Source organism: Hyposmocoma kahamanoa, unplaced genomic scaffold (genome assembly GCF_003589595.1).
Source record: "Hyposmocoma kahamanoa isolate Upper Pololo Valley unplaced genomic scaffold, ASM358959v1 78, whole genome shotgun sequence".
Lineage (NCBI taxonomy): Eukaryota > Metazoa > Arthropoda > Insecta > Lepidoptera > Cosmopterigidae > Hyposmocoma > Hyposmocoma kahamanoa.
In genome coordinates, this window is record NW_020653945.1 from 11283701 (window position 1) to 11307484 (window position 23784).

Genomic DNA, 23784 nt, shown 5'->3' on the forward strand with positions numbered 1-23784 from the left:
AGTTTGTGATACGAAATATAAAATAATTAAAACAACCATGCAATGAGAAATGCGTCATTAATATAACAATTTATGGTTTTAATTGATTGTCTATTATTAATCAGTTACATAAAATTAAACAAAATTTTGTTTCAATTTCAAAACTACATTACAATGCTATAATCATTAGTTACGGTACCCTATCAAGAAACAAATATTGGAAGGTAGAGTTCTCTAGAGCAAAATATAAACATATGTATAGTCTTACCATATAAAGAGAATTATTTACTTAGTAGCTTATGGGTAAGAGCTTATTATACAATTTAATTAAAATGCAACCCCCTTTAAAGGCCCTTATATACGCGACCACAAGTCCAAATTGATGTTACAACAGTTTAAAAATCAGTACATAATAACTATTCACAGCACTTAACCACACATTAGTTAACAGCGTCACGCACAAAACGATCACAAAATCACTTCAGTGTTACATTTGATTGCATTGACATTATCTAAACTATATTTATGTATGTACAAATCAATTACACTGTCCAAACACTTTAGAGTGACTCCTCGAATGCGGCCATCAAATCACTCTGCATGTTCATATCTATTTGTCCAGCCAACTGAAATAAACACGAAATTATAAAATACTTAAAGAAAGCATTACACAAATCGACATTATAAACATACCCAAGAACATCGGAATACCTGGTAAAGCTGTGAATATATACCACTTAACAGTTAGGAAGGGAGATTATTCTGCCGCCGTAAGTTGAAAGGGCGCTTATGATAAAAACTCAAAACCGAGAAAGTAATGTTTAAAGAATCGAAATTAAAAAAATATTTACTTTTCTCGGTACATATTTCGGTTGCGGTAATTTCATACCTTATCCACCTAGGAAAAAATAAAAATAGTGAAAGATCGGCCTTTTTTACTGATCCTGATGCATACTGATAGTATGCATAACAAAAGTGTGGAAAAAATGTCACATACGCCGTTTCAACTAACGGCGGCAGTATCTTGGACATAAAGTGCGACGTGTTGACATTCGTTTTATTTGTACGAAATATTTTTTTTGATAATTATTTTGTACTAATGTTACGATCTACTTCCATGCTATAAATACTTACGGCCTCGCGTCGTCGACGCTCCTGTTCACGCTGGCGAAGTCGTTCGCGCTCGGAGGCCGCCGGCTTGTCGGGTGGCGCGGCTGTGGCGGCTGCGGCCGCAGGTGGGGAGGCTCGTGCCACTGGTGACACGCTAGGTGACGCCACTTCTGCGCTCTCCACTTTCCGAACGCTTGGCGCCACTCTATATAAAAATAAAAATAACCGTTAAAAAAAATTGTTGTCCAGAATGGACCTGTATTCGTCCTAAAGAAGTTTGTTGCAGAAAATGTTACTATGACAATTTTAATACAAATTCCAACATGTACAACTTCTCCACAAAATATGTTTACCATCACTGTTGAAGCAAGCAATAATTAATGAAATGAAGATTAAGTATGTTCACAAAAAATCTTCTACCTTAGCTTATCTTCATCTGGGTGCCGCCTTTCTGTTTCTTGTCGCTGTCGTTCCCTCTCCGCGAGTTCCTTTTTCCGATTTTCTTGTTGCTCTATCAATGCCCTTTGACGATCGATTTTCTCTTTTGCTTGTTTCTTAAAGGCCTGAGATAGAAGTACAATATATACACGTATACATATAAAAACTACGAAGAAACAAATAGACTGACTGACTACAACCCGTGATAAACCGGAATAAATTTAAAAGACTTACTTGAAAACTGTCCATTACAGGCTTTTGTTTAACTTGATGTGTAGGATTGATAGTAGGAGGCTGCTGTGGACTACCGGCTTGAGCTAACGACGACCAAGAACTAGCATTTTTCAAATTTTGTTCTTGTTTAAGTTTAAACGCCTGAACAAAGTTAGAATTCTTAACATCCTCCATTTTCTTTTGTTCCATTTCGTACTTAGCTCTATCTGAAATATTATTTGTTATATTGGGAACTCCCATGAGATCTTCAATAGGTTTTGGCGTAAGCAAAGGTTTGTTGATTTCTTCCTTTTTATTAGCAGGCGTTATCAGACACGAAGAATTAGGAGCGCTGTGATGAGACTGTGCGATCACTGTATGCGAGGCAGGAGGTAACGGGTCGAAAATTGACGACACTGGTGGGACACTCGCCATGCCTGGTATGTTCGTATTTAAATCCGGCCGTAGGACATCACGGTCGTGGTGCATAGTCTTTTCTAGAAAACCGTTATGCGAGGGATACATTTCAGACTTTATTTGATCGGGTACATGGGTCATATCTGTCAAGCCGCCGAGTTGGGCCATTAGACTATGGGCGTCCGGCATGACAGGTTGTTTCGGCAGGCTGAACTCTTCTTCGAGTCGCATTGAAGACTCTGATTCGCTGACACCGGCATTCATCGGCACGTCAGCTTTCAAACTTCTCTCCAAGCTAGCCAGTGATCTTTCGATGGGATCTATGTAATGAGGAACATCCACTTTATCGAGGCCGTTTCGAGGTTCAGCCTTAACCACCGGCTTCGGTTCACTCATTTCTCTAGCTACAGGCGCAATAGATGAGACCGGCACACAGTTCGCAAGAGTAGGAACGGGGGCAACTGGTGGAACGAGAGGCACGAGCGCAACGGGCGGCGCCACCTGCTCTTTGAGCTCAGTCACGGGAGCAGGCCCGGTTGCGGGTGCAATGACAGCTGCTTCCGTCTTCACAACCACAGGCGTAGCTACAGTTGTTGGTATCGTTATCGCGTTACTTGCCGGCGTCTCAGGAGCCAATGGAGCTATGGATTTCTGGAAATGACGCAATTTGACCTTACCGATACGTTATGTATGCAAATAAACGCAAATTAAATTATATTTAAAATTATCGATATTTACAATCTGTAAAGGAGCCTGATGCTTCTTCCCCTTCTTTTTAGGTGTCCTTCCGGTGCCTGAAATAAAGGGATTCAATATTATGCAAGAAAAATAAACTATTATTTTGAAGAAAAAAAACAAAAATGATATTTTGATCATAAAAACGCGGAATACAAAACAATTGGTACCTACTTGTTGCGCAGTTTACGTTGTCCCAACATGCACAGTGTGAAGCTACATCCTTTGTTTATTCACTGATATTTACTGGTGCTTTTTGGCTATTATTAAAGACTTACATGAACATGTCATTCGAAATTAAATGGAACTTCAGATCTCAGGGTAATAGGTACAAATAAAATTCAATGTAAGTTACTTAAAAGATTTACTTACATTTTTGTTATATAATGAAGTATATACAAAGTTTTCTTCATTCAATCTTAATATCTAGTAATTTAAGTCATGTGGATAGATTAAATAAACCTTATATAAAATTTAGTACACATGGTGTTTCTGTTTACGCACTTCAACTTACTACATAAACGTAACAACTAAAATGTTGCAATGAAGCAACTTTATTGTACCACAAGACGTTACTTCATAAACTTTGATATCGAACATGATAAATAGAGGTGTATTGTTTCAATGATCCAAAACTAAAATTCAACGCATTTTAATCTCCATTGTTTATTTATTGGCTTGCTATCATTTACGAGTATACAATAGACTTGGTTGTTCTTTCCTTAGTCCAAAACGGGAGTTGAGGAACTCTAAGATAAACATATCTCTAAACCTTAACCTAGAAGTAAGATCTTTCGAAGCAATTTTCAAATTGTACTTGCCCAATATTTTCATCAGTGGTGCATCAAACTGAAAATATTTTATACCACATTTCATTCAGGAATGTAGTCTAACTTTATAAATACTGATCACCAAACTCTGGTACAAAATGGACTATGTATAGGATAGTTCAGTTTGTCTTTAAATTAAAATAAAACATCTACACACGATATAAAACATTATAAATATATGCAAATATAATATTAAGATATAAAATTATGTATAAGTAAAATGGTCAACATTCTACCCGCCATCGCATCGCAGTGTGTAGGATTAAATAAAATGAACCCCTTTTTACTATATCCACATTTGCTATCACCAAATACGTATCTAGCTTCTCTGCTAAATAACGGTTGTTCTAAACAACTAATTTCAGTGCTTTTAAAATACTGCTGACCTGTACATTTTGTTTTCTTCTATTTACTCATTCCTGAATTTGTTGAAGATACATAATAATGAATTAATATTATGAAAGTGTGTTGAAAAATTATGCCTAATTTATAAATATTTTCGTTCGTCTTTAATATGATCACAACTATAAAAATTAAAAATTATTATTACAATTATACTTAACAAAATTAGGGACATTTCCATATAACGTAATGACAAATGGGAGTTAAGATTTGCTCACTCTCGGAAGTATACTAATGCATAATTCTTACAAAAATAAAATAATATTATTCAACATAGTTGTGCCTAGTTACCGGTCGAGAACAAATTGCTTGCTGTCCCTTTTTGTCATTTGGTTATCGACTTTTACATAAGCCGGATGGTTACTGATGGACACATGATTTTTCTTTGTATGTAAAACAGTACAAAAGTAACATGATCACTAAATTAAAATTTTCAGTTACCCAAAAAAAACCGGCCGAACATTATTTACAGCATGTATAGCTACATGAGGGATCCCAGAAGGGATCGTAGACACAGACATCCGTTTATTAGGATTACACAGTATTTATTACATTTACTGTTCCTACTATTATTGTTCATCACAAGCTAGTAAAAGTTTTTTGTACATAATTGCAATAAACTTTTTGCTCGGCTATTTTGCTCAAATTAATAAATTAACCAATGTAGATTTGTAGCGAAAACATAATACTTTGAAGAAGTGATCCTACTAAAGTTGTAATTATTTACCTTTATATTATAAAACTGAAATGGTGATAAAAATTTAAAAGAAAAGTAGGTTAACACCCACGCTAAAAATCGGTAATATCCTACCGTTATAATAATCATTTGGAATCGAACCGATATGTAATATTTATCATATCATATCTAAGGGATTAACCCTTTAAGTACACAAGGCGGCCGAGGCGCGCTGACTTTTAATCGTTGTAGACTTTATGATTGCACTACGAGCGCGTAAAATTTCCTAAAATGCTATGCACTAAGAGCACTCGGCTGCCTGAATGTCTCATTAGTCCCTTAAAATACGGATATCCTAAAGGCATAATTACAAAAAAGCGGTGAAAATTTTATGTGAAATTCTTTATGATATATTCCAAAATAAGGTAGTAAGTTTACAAAAAATTCGTGAAGCACCTGCCTGTAATCTTAGTATGAAATTCATTAAACGGGCACCATTATTTTTTATTGTTAAATCAATACATATAAGTAAATTACAATTTATAAAATCTGCATCTGCAGTCAATAGCGCAGCTGCCTGTGGCGTTTAAATGTGGCGACAGTTTTTAACTCGGTCATCAATATTAACACATTACAGTTACAAATATGTATTTCGTGGCTATTTCGGTTACATATCAAAAGAATGTTATGTATCACCGCCATTTCATTATATAACATCTCAATCGAAAAGTTTGCAAACAATTGGTGAAGGAAGGAAGCCAGCTTAAAGTACTATTTGTTTCAAAATGTCTATATATTTGTCACACATTATATAAAATTTTTGAGAGCAAGCATCAGTGTATCAAGCACTAAACCAATAAAACATACCTTTTCAATGCGTTCGAATTTTTAACTACAACATGTCACAAAATACATCCTCGTTGTAACAATGAAAGTTCAGCCATTGGCTGGAATAATTTTGCTTGCTAAGATGGTATCCGTCCTTACACAATTGTTTGCATTACTGGCTAAGTGAACGCGTTCAGCTGTTGCGGGCCGGGGGGCCGGCGCGCCAGCCGTCCGTCGATCCTCTTCACAGCCACTGCTCCCCGCCCAGACCCACACGCTATCTAGCCCCGGGTTTGCAGTCAATACACTGACCCTCACCATTTGCCGCATGACTCAGCGTGAGCTCAGTCAACAACACCGATTGTGTTTTCGTTACCACACTCAAAAGCAATTAGTATACCGTGAGATCTGAAGTATCCAATAAGAATTTATAAGAAGTTTAATCTTAAGGATGCAAATGAAATAACATCGCGTTAACATTCGAGGACATGACATAGTTAAAAATATTAACATGAAAAGGTATTTTCCTATTGGTTTATGAATGCAAACCAAACAAAAATATTTCTTACCGGCACCAGTACCATATCAGCGAACACCAAAGCTGGCTTCTCCTCCATACTAACAATTCGTTTGTGCCATTACAACATGTTTATATTGCGCAACAACTTCGGACTCATATCATCAAAGGAATCAAAGTAGGAATTGTTGGTATCCCTTCCAATATCACAGTAAGGAAATTATATTCAGACCTACATAACATTACTAAGTCACACATAAGATAAAACACAAAATATATGTATGGATAAAAATGGGAACGCAGCAGCCGCTGCAAGCATTCACTGCTCCCAAAAATAGTGTCTGTAATGGCTTATTGGATGAAGAAAGGTCCGTCCCTATGAAAAATATATTGCATTTCAGACAACTACTTTATTTGCATTCCACTTTTAAGTTTATCGTATAAAACCAATTCTAGGTTCGCAAACCAACCAACCTCACACAACCATACACAATCACTCAGTCGACAAGTCCGCAATTTAGCTAACAAAACGTAATTCTAACATTTTTAGGTTATCAAGGATTCAAAAGGCAACATTCCTTACTGCCAAAACGGTTTTTTGCAAGTACCTATAGGCCAAACCTTACATTTACAATATTATAATTTTGTGCACTTTTTTAATTTTTAAGGCTTTTAGAATTTTTAATTATCTTTGTATTATATTACCATAGTGACATTAAAATGGGTCAAAGTCATATACAAATATGACAACTACACAACCAACTAAAATTTAATCATAAAAATCTTTCAGAACTGAACTGTTCTGATATCAATTGTAAAAAACACCTATTATCTATAACACCTGAAATTTTAAGTTTTTGACATCTCAAATATGTAAATCCTGAATATTCTTCTAATACGATCAATCATTCTAGTATTCCTGTTGCACTTTAAGGCTATTCACATACTCAAACAAAACAGCATACTTCAAAACATTCCAAATTACTTTCATCCAGTCACTGACATGAAATTTCAGACTAGAATACACATTACATGCTGTCAAACCACATTATTGCATTCCATATTATTTTAAAACACAAAAATATACCACAGAAGGTCAAACATGTGGACCGATTTTGGTAAATCCATGTTTTGATTGGGATGGAAATATAAGAGAGTTCAAGATCTCAGTAAATTGAACATATCGCCATTATGTGAAATCTTCCTTAGTTAAATGCAGTTATCGTTTACTAACTAGGCATAGTAGAAATGTAATGTACAGCGGTACGAGTGTTGGGCGAGTGCGGGCGCGCGAGTACCGGTCTGTGCTATTATACTTTGTGTGTGCACACTAGAGTCGAGGCGGAAGTCACGAGCTAACCTGCTTCGCTGTCGCTGCTGTCGGACGAGCTCGTGTCGGTGCTGGACGACGTATTGGACGAGTCCGACGATGAAGACGAGGACGACATGCCGCCGCCTAGCGCCTCCTTGCATCCCTCTGTTGACAAGTTGCCAAAATTAATATCTATCATCATTTAGCATATTAATTTGCAATAATAATTTAACTAGCAGTGGTCAAGCCCCAATAATTGTGGGCAACTGATAAAAAATAAAATTCTTCACTAATCCATTGTAGTTAAGCCTCCATGTACAAGATATTAGCACCCTGCCTTTATATGAATAAATCTTACGGATTTATAGTACGTCCAGCAATGAATATCCATCAAACAGTCTTATCATTTTATTAATGGTCAATCGGTTTAATTAAATTTTAGACATTATGCTAAAAAACTAAAGACAGCGTCCTGCATATTAGTAGCAGTAGAGCTCCTTGTGAAAGAGTTCGCCTAGGGAAGTACTGCCACCTTACCTACATCTGCCGCCAAGACGTAACGTGAGCATTACTGCGTTCCAGATTTAAAGGGTAAGTGTGCTGGGGAAATTGTGAAGCACATGGGACTTGTTAACTTAATAATATGTCTCAAAGTGACGGGCGCAGTGGCAGTGCCCCTCAGATCTTTACTGCAACTGTTATGGACAGGCGTGTCGCTTAACACCAGGCCCACGACTTGTTCGTCCCGTCTCTTGATATTATAAAAAAAAATTGTTGGTGAAATCACTAAGATCACTGTTGAAATTATCTATGGTTGAAATAAAGCACTAAATCAATGGACAGTAATTTCTGTAAAGGTAGGTGCTTAACATTATAAAAAGAGTAACAAAATTATTAATACCAACCTTTTTTAGGTTGCTGCTTTTTATTGGTTCCTAATTGTCCTGATACATCTTGCAATCTCTTTTCTAATTCTTGTTTCTTCTCCGCCATTTGTTCATCTTTGGATTTACCAGAAACTTTGCGATCTAAAAAGCAAAATACACGTTAGTTGAATTTCGTGTTCAGAATAAAAGACAAATAGAAGAAGTCCCACCAACATTACGTAGGGAAAAGGAAGGAAGAAGGACATTTAAGACAGGAGTTCCTATAATCATCCTGGAGTATTTTTGAGTAAAATATATTTATACACAGGGGCGGTGCGCACAACACAAGAAGACACAAAACTAAATACTAAAAATGAAAGGAAGCAAGGAAAATAATGTTGGCTGGACTCACAGTGAGGCTTACGTGTCTTTTTCCGTAGACAAGACGCTACGTAATTCTCTAGCTCTCGGAGCGTAGACGGCTTCAACGTTTCGAAGTCTATTTCAATCTCGTCAGGGTTAGAGTCCCGCAGCGACGGTTCTCTGGTTTGAATTATATGCACTACTTTGCCCAGTTTATCGCCTAGAAAAATAAATCAGTTTAAGGATGTACACATACAAACATAGAAAATTTAATACCAGAGAAAGTGCGCCATAGGTTAGAATCTGTCTGGGGAGTCTTACCTGGCAGCTTGTTGATGTCAAGCGAGAGCTGGCGCTTCTCGTCGTAGGACATGGGTTTGGCGACATCCTCGTCGTCGGTGTCGGGGTGTAGCGGCGGGTGCGGCGCGGCGGCGGCAGGCGGCGCCAAACCCTTTTTCTTGGCAGGCGCCGAACCTCGGGTCGCCGCCTTGCCCGCACCGCCGCCCCCGCCGCGCTTGCTACCAGTCTTGCCGCGCCCGCTCGGCGTCGCTGTCACATATAACTCCATTTTAGCTATTGGGTAAGAAAAAAGTAAAAAGGTCTTTTTACGAAAATTTTACGCTATTTTACAATTAACGACTTTAGAACAGGATCAACATACATTATAAAAATAAAGTTTTTTATATGAGTTCTTACCGAGCGTTTCCCCAATATTATTGGCTTTGGCTCCGTACGGCGCCACGGCGTTCGCTTTCGGTAAGCCCGGGGCGGGAACTTGCTTTTTCTTTTCCTTAATTTTCTTTTTAGCCTTCTTTTTATTATTAGATTCTTCGACGAGTTTTCTCATTTTCTCTTGCAAAGCGAGTAATTCTTTTTCTAACATTTTAACTTTATTATTTCTTTCTTCTTCAGAGTCGTCCGATTCGGAGTCCGACTCGGAGCCAGATTCCGAACTGGACGCCGAGCTGCCCTTGTCTATGTGTGGGACACCTGGGTGAACAGGTTCGTCGGGAATCTTCGCGTATCTGCGCCACACAAAACAAAATAAGATTCATACCATCATAGATGATCAATTGTACGCATCTTGTGACTCTTTGACTTACCTCATCTCAAAAACGTCCTGCAATTTACGTGCCATAGCCACGACGTCATGATCCGGTGGGTTGTATTTGTAACAGTTGGTAAATATTAGACGGACGTCGGCTGCAAACTCAGCTGCCGATTTATACTGTCTGTTGTCCATTTTTTGCTTCACTGTTCCCAAGTCCATTGGTTTCTTTATAATATCAAAATAATCGTGAAGGCCTAGTAATTCAGCATCCACAGGTTTGTAAAATGGCCAAGCATATCCCTGTCAAACATTTGGACGTAAATTCATTCACCCTCGCAATTTTTCAATAACACAAGGATTACTTTTAAAGCAAATTAAAAAATAATTGTACTTACCGAATGCTTCTTTGAGAAGAGTTCTTTCAGTATTTCATTACAACTCTTGAGAGCATCAGAAAGCTTTTCTTTGCCCTTTGCTAATTGTGGTGTCATGGCAGAATGGTGAGATGCGCCCGCTCCTCCTACGCCGGGAGACAATCCGCCCATTTTAAAGCTATCGTCGCCAGCTCGGCCAGCCTGCACATCACGAAAACACATTAATTTCATTTGAAAATTATGTATAAAGCAATAACTAACTCGAAAATTTGACATTCACAATTTTAATTGTGCAATATAAAATTACCTTCTTTTGCCGTCCACTTTCCCTTCTAGTTGAAATTTTGGCCGGTTTCGGTCCACTTTGCTGATCGATCGTCGGGGTGGTATACCCTCCCTCGAAGGCACTCCCCATGGGTGTGGTAGTGTCTGCTTTTCTCTTCACCCCTTTTTTGACCTTAAGAACGAAGTCGACGTTAGCACTGGATAAACTCAGCAACAGCGACGGGAGGAAATCACACTACCTTAGCTGGCTGAGTCTGGGAGAGTGGGACGGGCGGAATAGCGGAGACCGGTGGCGCGGCCGGTTGTGCCACGTGGAAATTGGAGGGCTGCGTGGCTACTTGCTGCGGTAGGCCGGCGTGTGTTGCAGGCGGCGTGGCGGCGGGCGGCACTGCAGGAGCCGTGGTACTGGCCGTGGAACCCACCAGTGCGGGGTGCGGTGCGGGAGTGGCACCCGCGCTCGCGCCGCCCGCGCTCGGCAACGACTTTCCCGTACGTACGCCCCCTGTCGTGACTGGCGCCCCTCCGCCACCGCCACCACTAACGCCGCCGCCAACGCCGCCACCACCGCCGCCACCACCACCACCGCCGGCTCCACCGCCGCTACCCGCTCCGCCAACTCGCTTCTTGGCTCCGCCTTTGCCACCTTTCGAGGGTAACTCGATTTCCTTTTCCTCCTTATCCATTTGGGCTATCTGTTAAGCATTGAAATATTGACTTAAGTATTCCCAAAACGATAAAACGATCTTCTTGTATGCTATAGAACTTACCCTGTTAAGAAACAGCTTCTCCAAAGTTTGTGCCATCACCACTACATCCTCACCAGGTTTGTTGTAAACATAGCAGTTGGTAAACATGGTGTTAAAATCTTGGATGCATTCTTGAGCGGAAAAGTAGTAATTCGACTCTAGACGTTTCTTGATGGTACCCAAATCCATGGGCTTTTTGATGATTTTGTGATAATCCTAAAAATAACAATTTGCCTATATAAAAAGATTGCTATAAATCATAAAAATTACCTGAATTTTCAAAAAACCAGAAAGACAATGCTGTAAAACTATTAATATTAATAAACTTGAATAACAACATAAAAATTGCAACATAATTACTGGCAGATTTAGTTTCTTGGCATCGACAGGTTGATGGAAGGGCCACGCGAACTGATGCTTCCACACAGCCTTCATCACATTCTTTTGAAGAAACTGCAGTTGATTGGTCAACCGCCCCTGTCGGCGAGGCGTCTCATCCGGCGGCGCGCCATTCACTGGTTCCGCAGAGGGCTACACATACAAAATAGAAGTTTAGCATTTCAAGGAATATGTGAACAACTATTTCCTATTTAACTCAAAATAGGCGCCTTGACGTCGAGTTGCGGACACCAGCCCGTTACACTTAGTACCTAGTAGTACTATTTCCAGTACGATGTTTACACAAACGTGGAAACGCCACAAAGACAATTACGAATAATATAAGAAATAAGATATATTAAAATTTGTTAATCAGTTTTAGGAAGAGAAGGGAGACCTTACCGTGCTAGTAGTAGCAAGAGGGTCAACCGCTTGCTGCATTGTGCTGGAGTCTGCTATCTACCTGCCAAAGCGACACAAGTACTGTAGTATGTTCATTTCATCGCTTGATGCTATTTTATTGAATTAAAAATAATATTTTTCCAAAGTTATTTCTGGTCATGCATATATAATCACCCTCGCTAGGTCGCCTTTTTGTTACTCCTTTGTATAGTGCTTTAGTTAACAACCATAGATAATTGGTTCTGCTATTTATCCCGTGCACGCGTAATAAACTAAGTAGTGACTGTATATCATATCAAAGCACATTAATTAACAAATTAAATAATTAGGGTTTCAATATTAGCACAGAGTAGTTAGGTGACTGCTCTGATTAATTGTAATGCAATTTTTTTTATTAACATTGATCAAAAATCTCACCTCAATTGTAACGAGAGGCTCATCCAACTTCTGGCTAAGAGGCATCAGCTGTATCCTCTTAAAACACTAGACCACTCTATCATATTAAACAATTGGTGCTCTTGCACCTAAGCCAAACTTCCATTCATTGGAAATAAACAGCAGTACCTGTAAAAAAGGTCAATGAATTTAGTGGCCTGATGCATATAACTTGCAACTTTTAAACTTCATGAACCCCCATAGACATGCATCAGACAGCATGACTCTAATGAGCAGATTTTATTGTTCAAAATTATGATAATAGAAGTAGCAAATATTAGCTTAAATATTTTTATTTACTATAAAGTTATGGTGCAAATTTTAATAAGTGTTGTACAAAGCTGGAAAAAACAAATGCTAGTTAAAAATTTTGGAAATACTCACCATGCATAGTACTTTTGCTGGGTAGGATGTGTGAAAAAATATTTAATATGAAGCAGCTATTTCCAAATCTGAAAGAGAGGAAAGGATAAGGTAAATTTTATTTAACAACAACATCTGATTGTATAAACTATAGGTTCCCAAACTTTTTGGCTCACCGCCCGCTAAGCATAAGATAAAAAAATTTCAACACCCATCACAACAAAAAAATAACAAGGAAAAAATTGTACACTTGTAGTGTACTTTATAAAGATAATTCAGATCTTTGTTTTCAAATGCGGTAGCAATGAGGTGCACTACCGCTGGACAGCATCAACGCCCGTCTATTGCTTAAGACTCTTAGGACTCTTCAGCACCCACTGGGGTGTGGTAGGGACCACTTTAGGAAACTATGGTACAGACTAAAGACAATTCATATTCTCTGCAATAAAATAAAGTATGCATGTTACTAGTAGACACTGTTGCCAGATTTTTCGCTATTTGGGCAACTCTGAGGGGTCACGCAGTAGCTAAAAAAGTGATCGACGACTCGGCGATATTTATGGTATGTTTGAAATAGGAAAAGGCGATTTTTGGCTACTTAATAAAACGTCTGGGGAATCACAAATTTTATTGGAGATTTTGTGGGGAATAACACTGCTAGTAGAGTTCTGTACTGTAATATTGTATAATTTAACCAAACATTAGAAAATTCTCTAATTTTTGTGTTAGCCATAACAATGACAATAACCATCAAGAGATTATTGTTTAATGTTCCCTAATGATGTAATTAAGCTAAGTAGCATCTTGTTTTGACAATTAACCTCAAACAGATGAAGTTTGAAGCTTTTTAGGTTAGAGATGACAATATTCTGTGATATATTATTATGGGATATACCTAACATTTCAATTTGCATAATGGTATTCCACTTTAACCATTTCAGATAACAATCATGGACATAATTACATCATGAGTTATGTATATAAATTTTATCCACCTGGAAGTACAGATTGTAGCATATAAAGCCACACATTGACGGATCCTATTGCTCTGGAGCCGATACTCAAACAAGTGTATAGTTTGACATGCTGTTGATTGTACCATTAAAACCAATACAAGCACAAGTTAACTACATCCAGTTATCCTGCAGAAAAATATTGTATTTCCAAAATTAATTCATTAAAATGTTGAAAAATTAAAAAAATTAAAATATCTATTTTCAACGCAAATTCTATAACAATTATTGAATCTAAAGTATTGACCACACTTGTGATGTGTATTTCACTTATGCAAGCCCTTAATCATTACACCAAATGATTGACTTCTTTGATGTCTATAACATGAAGGTTTTTTGCTAAAGTGGATTTGAGTGGGTTTGTGAGGGAAGATTATGTATATAAGCTTCAGAGATTCTTTAAATACAAAGATTGTACGGGAGACTGTGTATGGCAAACTAGTCAACTAACATGACATCAATGACAGTTGGACATAGTTATGCAAACTAGAACCAACCTCAAAATGTCACTCAAGAAAATGACATTTTTGTAAAAACAGTGTGAAGAAATAAACAGGTAAGTTATTTGAGACAAACAACGTGAGTTATGTGTAGCATTGAGAATAATATAGGGAACCAATTATGTTATATAGCAATAAATAGAAAACATTATGTATCTCTTTATTTAGTTAACGAGAACCATGTTCTAGTTTTCGTAATGAAAATGCTAAAGATCGGCAGTACTTCAGTACATGTGACATGGATCTATTTAGCATATTTAAAAAAATACACTATATGAAATTAAGCAGCATGGTTCTTTTTAGCTAAACGACTTTAATTTTGTCTGTTTTGGCTTGGTATATTGCCAGGATCTTTTGTGAGCGTGTAAAGGACAGTCTGGTGTTCTACCTAAATACATAACTCAATTTCACTCGAGGTGTGGGTTGGTTCTTGTTTGCATAACTATGTCCACATGTAAATTTCTTTGGTTTCTTTTTTAGTAGTTGTAGCATTTAGATACTGAACCACACCTCCAGATTGAACACAGCATCATGGACATTAATGGTAATTTTTTTGCATGTAACTCAATTGTTAATAAAGATCCTGTACTACTATACAACTTAGATTAAATGACTTGACAAACAGATTACTGAAAGTTCATTGTCTAAAACTATGTGGCGGCATAGTTTTAAGACTATGGACTAACATAGGAGTATGTCCTTATTATTGCATGGTTCTTTAATAGATATAAACTTCCTACATTACAAGTAATAACAAATGTACATTACTATATTATAATCAGTAAACTACATACCAAAAACTGTGATGTATACTGCAGAATTTACATATAATAACACCAATAAGGGTTAAGAGGTATTGTATTAAAATTTTAAAGCCATTCACAAGTAGACTGAGATGATGTTTAATCACTCTAGATTCAAGTTGGACTTAATTTATGTGTATTTTATATAAAAGCACAATCACACAAAACCAATTGACAGATGTGTATCCAGCTCAGTGTAAAGTGAATTGCATAAGATATTGCAATCTGTGTAAATTTCTCTCCTGCACCAACACACTATCTCTCTTTGCTATGTTATATTACTTATTCGATTACCCAATAAACATTATCATTGTGTTCTAGAAGTGTGTTAAAATAAAAAGAAAGGCAATTGGTTTATTCTTGTAAAACTAATCACCTAGATCATGGTTTGTTGCGCAACAATACCAGTGCAGTGAAAAGAAAGATGTTTATCATTTTGGTAGTGTATATCTCTATTTTATATCAGTAGCTCGCTAACTCAACAATGATTCAGAGATGGATGACAACTGATCAAAACAATGCTTTATTTACATGCAATGAAAATCACTTTTCCTACATTGCCACTAAAAGATGCAACTGCCGTTTATTCTCTTTCTTTTTTGTGGTAATCTGTATATTTACAGTATTATTTATTCTCTTATTATATGCAAGAATCATACTAATACTAATTAAACCTTTCGACTTCTAGTAATACTAGGATAAAGATACAAATTGAAATTATTTGAGCGTCGCGTAAACCAATAGAGCCATATCTACACAAAACTTGACTTACAGATGTGATCACTTTTCTTACTTACTTATGGATATAACGCTCACTTGTGAGCCACCAGAGTCTAGTTTACACCAATCTATATTCTACTTTGAAATATAAATGAAACAACCATGGATCCATTTTATAGACATTCAAGTCGGTAGGTATGTGGAATGAGAAAACATTGATTTTAACAAAAATACATTTTAATTCTACACTTTAAAATAAAAACTATGAAAATGTTTTTAATTACCTTAAAAATATTATTTTAAAATTACTTGTGATTCAAAAACAATGCACATAGACATAGTAAACATGAGAAATGTCAAAACATCATGTGGAGAGTGCATGAATCACCCCTTTTCATCTAACAAAGCATGACGCCAAAAAGCTAAGAGAATGTAATTCCATGGTCTAGAACATTCCCTAACACCAAAGTAACCTACCTACCTTTGGACGCTGGAATAGGGCACAAGCAGGGGGCTTAAGAGTAACCAAACAAACAAATTTTGAATAAATTCCGAAAGAAACTGATATTAGCGAAGTGAAAACTTAACTCATCATGGAAATGGTGTTTTTTGCTCATTAATCGTAAGTGGATCACATTAAAATCTTCTCGATATTCGTTACCTACCAACGATGTTCAATGTATTATACAAGTTATACGCAGCTAATACTAAAACAATTTCAATAAAAATCGGCTGCACTAATGCTTTAAAATCAAATAAAAGCTAATGTAAATGCTTACCACCAAATGAGTGAAAATTGCTTTACAGAGGGCACGGGCGAATTATTATCAAAATCTTACCCAATACTAGTAACATGCATCACTTTTAATAGACTAAAATTTTGTGTAAGTGTTCTAGACGCAAAGTAACATATTTACGAGCTTAAATAATAATGATAAAAGTAGAAAATTAACGGAAAAGACTTACGAATGGAATATTAACGCCAATATGGCGGATGAACTAAAAATACGATGTTCAGAATTACTTCGGCAAAGACAATTGTATTGATTTGCACCAATCTAGCAAACACACCACAAAAACACTAAGTTCATGGGTACTTGAGAACCTCATAAATCCATTATTTTATCAAAAATCACAGTACTTTATTAATAACAAAGAACAGCACAACACGGAACTTCGAAGATTCGGTCGAGTTACAGACATGGCGGCGGACAACTAAAAATGACTGCGAGCGTCTAAAAATTCATTTTGCACAAATTTGATCTGGAAAGAAAATACTATAAAATTGGCATAGATAAATGAAAACAGTGCATTATTTTAGATTCTCATCTATAGATGACATGGGGTTTCATGATATTCATAGGATTCATTCTTCTCAAATTATTTTATGCAAGCAGGCAAGTAGCTACCCTTTTATTAGTGTTGCCATTATTTTAATAACAAAACTGTTAAAAATATATTATAGCATTGGACAGAGAGCCTGGGAGGACGGGAGAGGACGGAGAGCATGGATCTTGGCAAAAATAACTATATCGCAAACTGTATATTTATGTACACATGCACACACTGTGTTTTACTGCCTTAGCTGCTGTTTGAAGATTTAAGATTGTAAATAATTACATTTATAAAAAATTCTTTTAGAAAATAGTGTATTGTATTTCTGTTAATCATGGTCTACGTGTAAAAGTTAATATAATATCTTGAGATCTCACTCGTATGACACATAGCAAACTGCTACTGAAAAAACATTGACATACCACAGATATCGAGATATCACGCAATGACCGCTCGATGATTGGATCATGATCACAAGCTCCTGTATCAGATATTTTTTTAAATTTACGTCGGCATCACCTAGGCGAAAGATTTTCAATTTGTACAACGGTTGTAAGAACTTATAAATGTTGCAAAACGTTATTCAATGTTTTTCATCTCATTCAATAAAAGTGACGATGTTTATTTATTTCATAGTTTTAGCATGGATTTTTTTGGAACTTCTCTGGCCAGCAGATTAAGCTCCGCTGCATACGCAGTCCGCAGAATGCGTGAGCTTACCGATGTTAGTACTGCTAAACTAGTTTACTTTAGTTACTTCCATAGTATAATGTCCTACGGGATTCTCATGTGGGGTAAAGCGGCAGATATTCAAACCATATTTGTATTGCAAAAACGAGCAATTCGTTCTGTGTACCGTCTAGGTTCTCGGGTTTCTCTCAGAGAAAAGTTTAAGGAGACTGGTATCATGACTGCGGCATCACAGTACATTTACTCAAATATTTTATATGCCCGTAAAAATCATAATTTCAATAAAAAAGAAGATATCCTTAATATTAACCTTAGAGCTAAGTCCAAACTCATGACACCACGATTTCGTTTAACCAAGTTAAAAGACTCTTATGGGGAACTTTATACGTTTTTACAATAAGATTCCAGAGCATATATTAAGATTATTATTTCCTAAGTTTAAAAACTACATTAAAAATATATTACTTGAAAAGTCATATGACTAAATAAAATTGAAGACTACGTGTTAGATAAAGATGTACGGAAAAACGACATGGCTCCAGAACCTACAGAAATTTTATCCAAAGTATATTCCATAGCATTTAAGTTTATTTGAAAAGAGCTAGAGTTTCTTACTCGTTCTTCTCAGGGAAGTCAGCGTAGTGAACGAGTAGTAGCTTCAATGTAACGTTTTCAAGTGTAAATTTATTTTACCTATGGAATAAATAATTATTTGACTTAGACTTTATACTTACTTTTTTATGATCCCTTCAAAACGCGGGTTAAGAAAAAGTCCAGTAATAAGTAATACGAGATTTTAAGGTGAATATTTTTTATTCATGTCACTAAAATCAATTTCAGCAATTTTGCAACTATCTATTTAGTATTATTTTTATTAATATTTTCTTGTTCGAATCTGATAAATCCACGATATTGTAATATTGATTATATAGCATTACCTTATACAAAAACATACTCTTCAATAATTATAAGGCACATACTGTCACAAATTATAACATACGGTCAATAGGCTGTTGTTGCACAGGTTGTATTACATTACAGTGAGCTATTATATGTTTAGATAAAATTTGCAATAATATACACAGATACATAAATACACTTCACCATTGACATATGCAGGCACATAGGTTTTGTCAATTTCATGTCTCAAAATGACGAGTGCACTGGGAGTGCCATTCGAATCTTAACAGTTTAAAGCTCTAAATGGCACTGCAAATCTTACCTAATAATAATAATTTTACCACCAGGCGTACTTATTCGTACTAACACACTTGATAATCATAAAAAAAATCCTGATAGTTATTTGTAATATAGTGAGTAATAGGTACTGCTGCTGTTGGCATAATGTGCAAAAATCCCTTATAGTCACTTAGCCACAGTATGATTTATGAAGATACATACCTACTCACTAAACTCTGCTTTAAATATTCATAAAATTGCAGAAAAAAGTTGTAAATTGGTCACACTAAGAATGATTAGGTTTGGCGCGCGTCACTTCAGTGCTGCCAATTATAGCTCTATTTTCCTAACTAGAATCTGGCTTGCCATAAGTAAAATACCGTACTGTTATCGACAAATACCGAAGAAAATGATGGTAGAAACCACAAACCAATAAGTACCTTTGACTTGTTTTTTCCATCCCATTATTTTTTTCCATCCTTAGAGGATGGAAAAAATAATACTACCCTAGTTTCTACTTTAATTTCTACCGTAGTAGGACTAAGGGTCGTATTCTAGAACTTACTCAATACTCAAGTCAGGACTTGAGTATTGCAATGAGCTCTGAAAATCATACTCAAGTCCTTGACATTAGGGTCGTATTTCCAGTGCTTGTGTTGCCAGTGCAATCCTGACTTGAGCTTTGAGTAGAGTTCTAGAATACGACCCTAAGAGTCGTATTCCAGAACTCTACTCAATGCTCAAGTTAGGATTTAAGCAGACTTGAGTACGATTTCAAACACTGGAAATATAAGTCTAGTGGCAAGGACTTGAGTATGATTTTCAGTGCTTTAAATCATACTCAAGTCCTGGCTTGAGCACTGAGTAGAGTTCTGGAATACGACCATTAGAGTCTATTAAGGTAGAAACCTATAGATCATACATTGTATATTTGTAAAAACCGATAATTCGCAGTTAACAACTAACATAGTATTATCTCATAAATTGCGTTATGTTATATTTTATCTTAAAACTGCGTTATATTATAATTTGTTTTCAAAATTTCTTCGTATACGGTTTAATTTCAAAGTGACAGGACAAGACTGTCACTTTGAAATTTATTAAATAGGTAATATTAATATAATATAACGCAATTTTTGAGATAATACTATGTTCGTTGTATGTGCGAATTGTTATCGGCGTTACGGAAACAAAATTTTATGAATACTCTTCCCATAGACAGCGACGTTTACATTTTTGATAGCGGTGGGCGGTGCCTGACAGTGACAGATGACTCGTGGTTGACGGAACTTGTTTGCTTGCCCTCCTCCCCATCTCCCTCTTTTTATATTAGACAGCGAAAGGTCGAGTACTTTTACTTTACTTTGAATTTCGTTTTACTTTGACACCGAAATGATTTTGTAAATTTCTCTATTGGTATTTCTTTGTTGTACATAGTAATTGTGAGTTCTACTTTGAATATTTCAGTGTGAGGCTTACGATACCACTCAAGAGTAAGTATTGTTTCAAATTATATAAATACTAAGTATATAACGTAACAAAATGGTTAATTTGCTGTTTTAAACTCACTAATATAAATCTATCGACTGAATTTTACTCATGTAACTTTAAATTATATTGGTTAACCCATTCCATAATATTATAATATACAATAATAGTGATATGAACAAACACAGCATAAATCAGATATCATTTTAAGTACTACGTTATCGTAGGTTATTTAGTTGAATTTGGAATAGATTACGACGTTGTGGATAACCCAGAAATAAAACATTTAAACTGCTAGTTCCCAGTGAAAGAAACTCAAGTAACCATTTTTTGGAAGTCCTACAAAATCGGCCAAGTGAGAGTAAGACTGACGCATGCACGGTCCTGCAAATAAAATATTTTGTGTAAATCAAAAAGTAATAGATTATTTTAAATTATTTTAATAATTTTTTTGTTTTAAAATACATCGTCACAGACTATGCAACTTGTACTCAGCTGTATTGTTTGGTTAAAAGTGTACAGATTATGATTATCCTTATTTCTGGCTGAATTTAGATTTAAGAAAACAGGTGGAGGCTATTTAGGATGTTTAACCTTCTATAAAATGTTGTTGATAATATTTTTAAATGTTATTAAGAAATATATTGATACCTCCCACATAAGTTATTGTAATTCATTACACCTTTGTATATATATACCATTTTTACTTTTTAAGTCAAATATTTACTTTTTTATGCATATCATCAGTTCCATATTTAAAAGTAAAGGAATCACTTAGTGTTATGTTAACTTTCAAATATGGAACTCATAATATACATAAGAGAAGGTTACATTATTTAAGTTAAAAAGCAAAGAATGGTATTTTGACTTACAACAAGTTACGTGGTAAGTAACAATATAGGTCAACATGATGTAATTCTAGTTATACAACTGAACAGTTTTTAAAACATGTGCCAGTTAGTTGGATAATTCACTTGTATGTTACAAGAGTTTGTTTTTTGACATACAGAACCCTAACAGTAGGTGAAAGTTATCTTTAACTAGATCTCTTGTACAATGTAGTTCATTATACATATGTCTTATACTTTGATTCTGCAAGAGTTGTCACATAAGACTGGGAGTAAATGAGTGTCATTGAAGAACAATCTAATTCGTCTATTGAACAATAACCTTTATTTATTAATGCCAAATGCCTTATGCACATGCCACTTGTTAAAATGTAACTATAACATATTACTTCATAGTACCCTGTTAGAGACTGTCTTGTAATTTTAATCAACTTAGAGTTGAAATTCTAAAAATACATCTTAATATTTAACATTAAAATAGAGTAGGTACAGCAGTAAAGTTTGTAAGTGGTAAATTAAATTCAATTAGGTTTTAAACAAAAATTAAAAATCAAAACAATTTTTTGTAACAAAAGGCTGATTTATTTTTTAGAACAAAAATGTAGTCTATTAAAGTAGATTAAAGGCTTCTAGAGCTATAAAAAATATACCCTATTAAGTTATTTAATCGTAAATGTAAGTAAAATGAATTAAACAAACAATAAAACCTTAGTTATAATATTTTTATAAAGTCACAACAACTTATTTGAAAGGACATGATACAAATTTTAATAGATATTAAGCAAAAATATTAGGTTTTGTATCAAAGCAAAAAACTCATAATACTTACTGTAGCTACTGTTTTGAAATTATTGCCTATTGAATATGAAATTATTGCATAGTTTGGATATTTTCTATATACTTTTATGGATTTGAAAATATTATACATTGTTGTTTGTCACTGTTAAGTATACTTTTCTATTTCATTGATTATTAAATAATAAATAATGCAAACACTCATAGCTCTGCACTAGGGAAAACCTATGTCGCGATATACAGCTACAAATTACATCCAAACTTAAGAGAGGAATAAATGTAGGCAATACAAATATTTTTCCCGGCCCGCGATTCGAACCTGGGACCTCTGTGTGAATGACCAGCATGGCAACCGTTCGTCCACGAAGGAAGTTAGGGTTCATTATTGCATGTAGATATTCTTTACATCATAATAGGTAAATCACATATTGACAAAAATATGATTTATCGGATTTTATATCTGACTCCTTGGTGTCAGTGAACAGTGAATGTATTGGAACTTCAAATATAAATAGGAATGTTTGATTAGTTAGGTTAATTAAAAAACATTTAGTACGGTCATTTATTATGGAGTCTGGTTGGCTCTGATGCATTTAATATTAACAAAACAATGTCTGACTTTATTTCAATAGTAACAGGTATCCCCATAGTAATTGTTTTGAAATATGCTGGGAATGTACCCAGAACTCAAACTTGTTTTTGGTTGTATGGTTTAATGTTTAGCAAACTTAAGGCCAATTCAGCTCAACAGATTTTCCAAACATGGCCTGAGCGCTCTGATGGCATCCTGTTCCGTATGAGTAATTGCTTCGAGCTCACGTGCAAAAAGTAGTAAAACAGTTTTGATTGTAGTCAAACTAGATTTTTAACATTAAGTTACGCAACATGGACCTACATATGCGTCTCTTTGCAGGCCTGTAGCCACTAGGCTCTAAATTTCTCGGTTGTTATTATTACGTTTCATATTTCGACTCGGTTATAATTACGTGCTTTGAGTTATTAAAAGTAATTGATAATTTCACGGTGACAGTGGATATACTGATGCATGTCGAAGTAACTGGTTTCTTTTAAAATAAAAAATCATTAAATTATCAGAATTACGAGACTATGGACCATTCAAGTCATCATGGACACATGGGGCATGAAGGACACAGTATGGGTCACGAGCAGAATCATGGGGACCAGAACACATACAATCATGAAAAACCAGTAATGCCAGCAGACCATGTGAGTAATATTCATAATCGAATTTATAGGTTTATAACACACAACAAAATCCTTACTCCTGACTGCACTTGCTGCTGTTACATTTTTTTATATTGTCACATACATTTATATAATAATATGTAACATTTAGGAAATTAAACTATTTATCGGATCTAAATTGCGTATATTTGTTTTTTCAAACAAACCAACATTTCGGGCGCAACGTTCGGTAAAGGGTGACACCCGTGACCATGGGACCTGTAAAGGACCGGGACGTTGGTTTGTTTGAAAAAACAAATATACATGATTTAGATCTAAAAAATAGTTTCATATCCTATATGTAACAATCGCGACTACTTAAGAACTCGATAATATGTAACATTATTTAAAAAAAATTAATGTTACGCAAGCATAACATTGTATTCGTGGTTTTTCCCAATATAATATTAGGGGTTAAAGTATGAAATTGCCGTTTTATTGCAATAGG

General features: G+C 35.5%; 1 protein-coding gene and 1 long non-coding RNA gene across 3 annotated transcripts; one reads left to right on the top strand and one right to left on the bottom strand.

Annotated features, from left to right (window-relative positions):
* Positions 1-6: 6 nt before the first annotated feature.
* On the bottom strand, positions 7-17098 carry LOC113232772 (bromodomain-containing protein 3-like). 2 transcript variants are annotated; one of them, XM_026467556.1, is made up of 20 exons: positions 16723-17098; positions 12742-12809; positions 12340-12486; positions 11923-11979; positions 11503-11673; positions 11164-11358; positions 10636-11088; positions 10419-10568; positions 10133-10312; positions 9790-10037; positions 9383-9711; positions 9008-9235; positions 8748-8906; positions 8363-8485; positions 7506-7622; positions 2896-2951; positions 1762-2808; positions 1510-1652; positions 1114-1294; positions 7-605 (listed from the first exon to the last, which is right to left on the bottom strand). In XM_026467556.1, the coding sequence occupies exons 3-20, from the start codon at positions 12382-12384 to the stop codon at positions 540-542; spliced, it is 3948 nt and encodes a 1315-aa protein (XP_026323341.1). In that variant the 5' UTR covers positions 12385-12486; positions 12742-12809; positions 16723-17098; the 3' UTR covers positions 7-539. The 2 variants fall into 2 exon arrangements, with proteins under 2 accessions (XP_026323341.1, XP_026323340.1); XM_026467555.1 differs by having other exon boundaries at positions 1762-2829.
* Positions 17099-20257: 3159 nt separating this feature from the next.
* Positions 20258-23346, top strand: LOC113233379. Its single transcript, XR_003310689.1, has 3 exons — positions 20258-20303; positions 20428-20453; positions 23187-23346. It is a non-coding gene; the product is annotated as an uncharacterized LOC113233379 (long non-coding RNA).
* The last annotated feature ends 438 nt before the right edge of the window (positions 23347-23784 follow it).

Excerpts from the sequence above, each read along its gene's own strand:
- LOC113232772 (XM_026467555.1), bottom strand. The coding sequence starts at position 12,384 with ATGCCTCTTAGCCAGAAGTTGGATGAGCCTCTCGTTACAATTGAG. Across the intron at positions 10,569-10,635 it reads CCCAGACTCAGCCAGCTAAG|GTCAAAAAAGGGGTGAAGAG; the intron begins GTAGTGTGATTT and ends TTCGTTCTTAAG. Across the intron at positions 8,486-8,747 it reads TTGTCTACGGAAAAAGACAC|ATCGCAAAGTTTCTGGTAAA; the intron begins GTAAGCCTCACT and ends TTTGCTTTTTAG.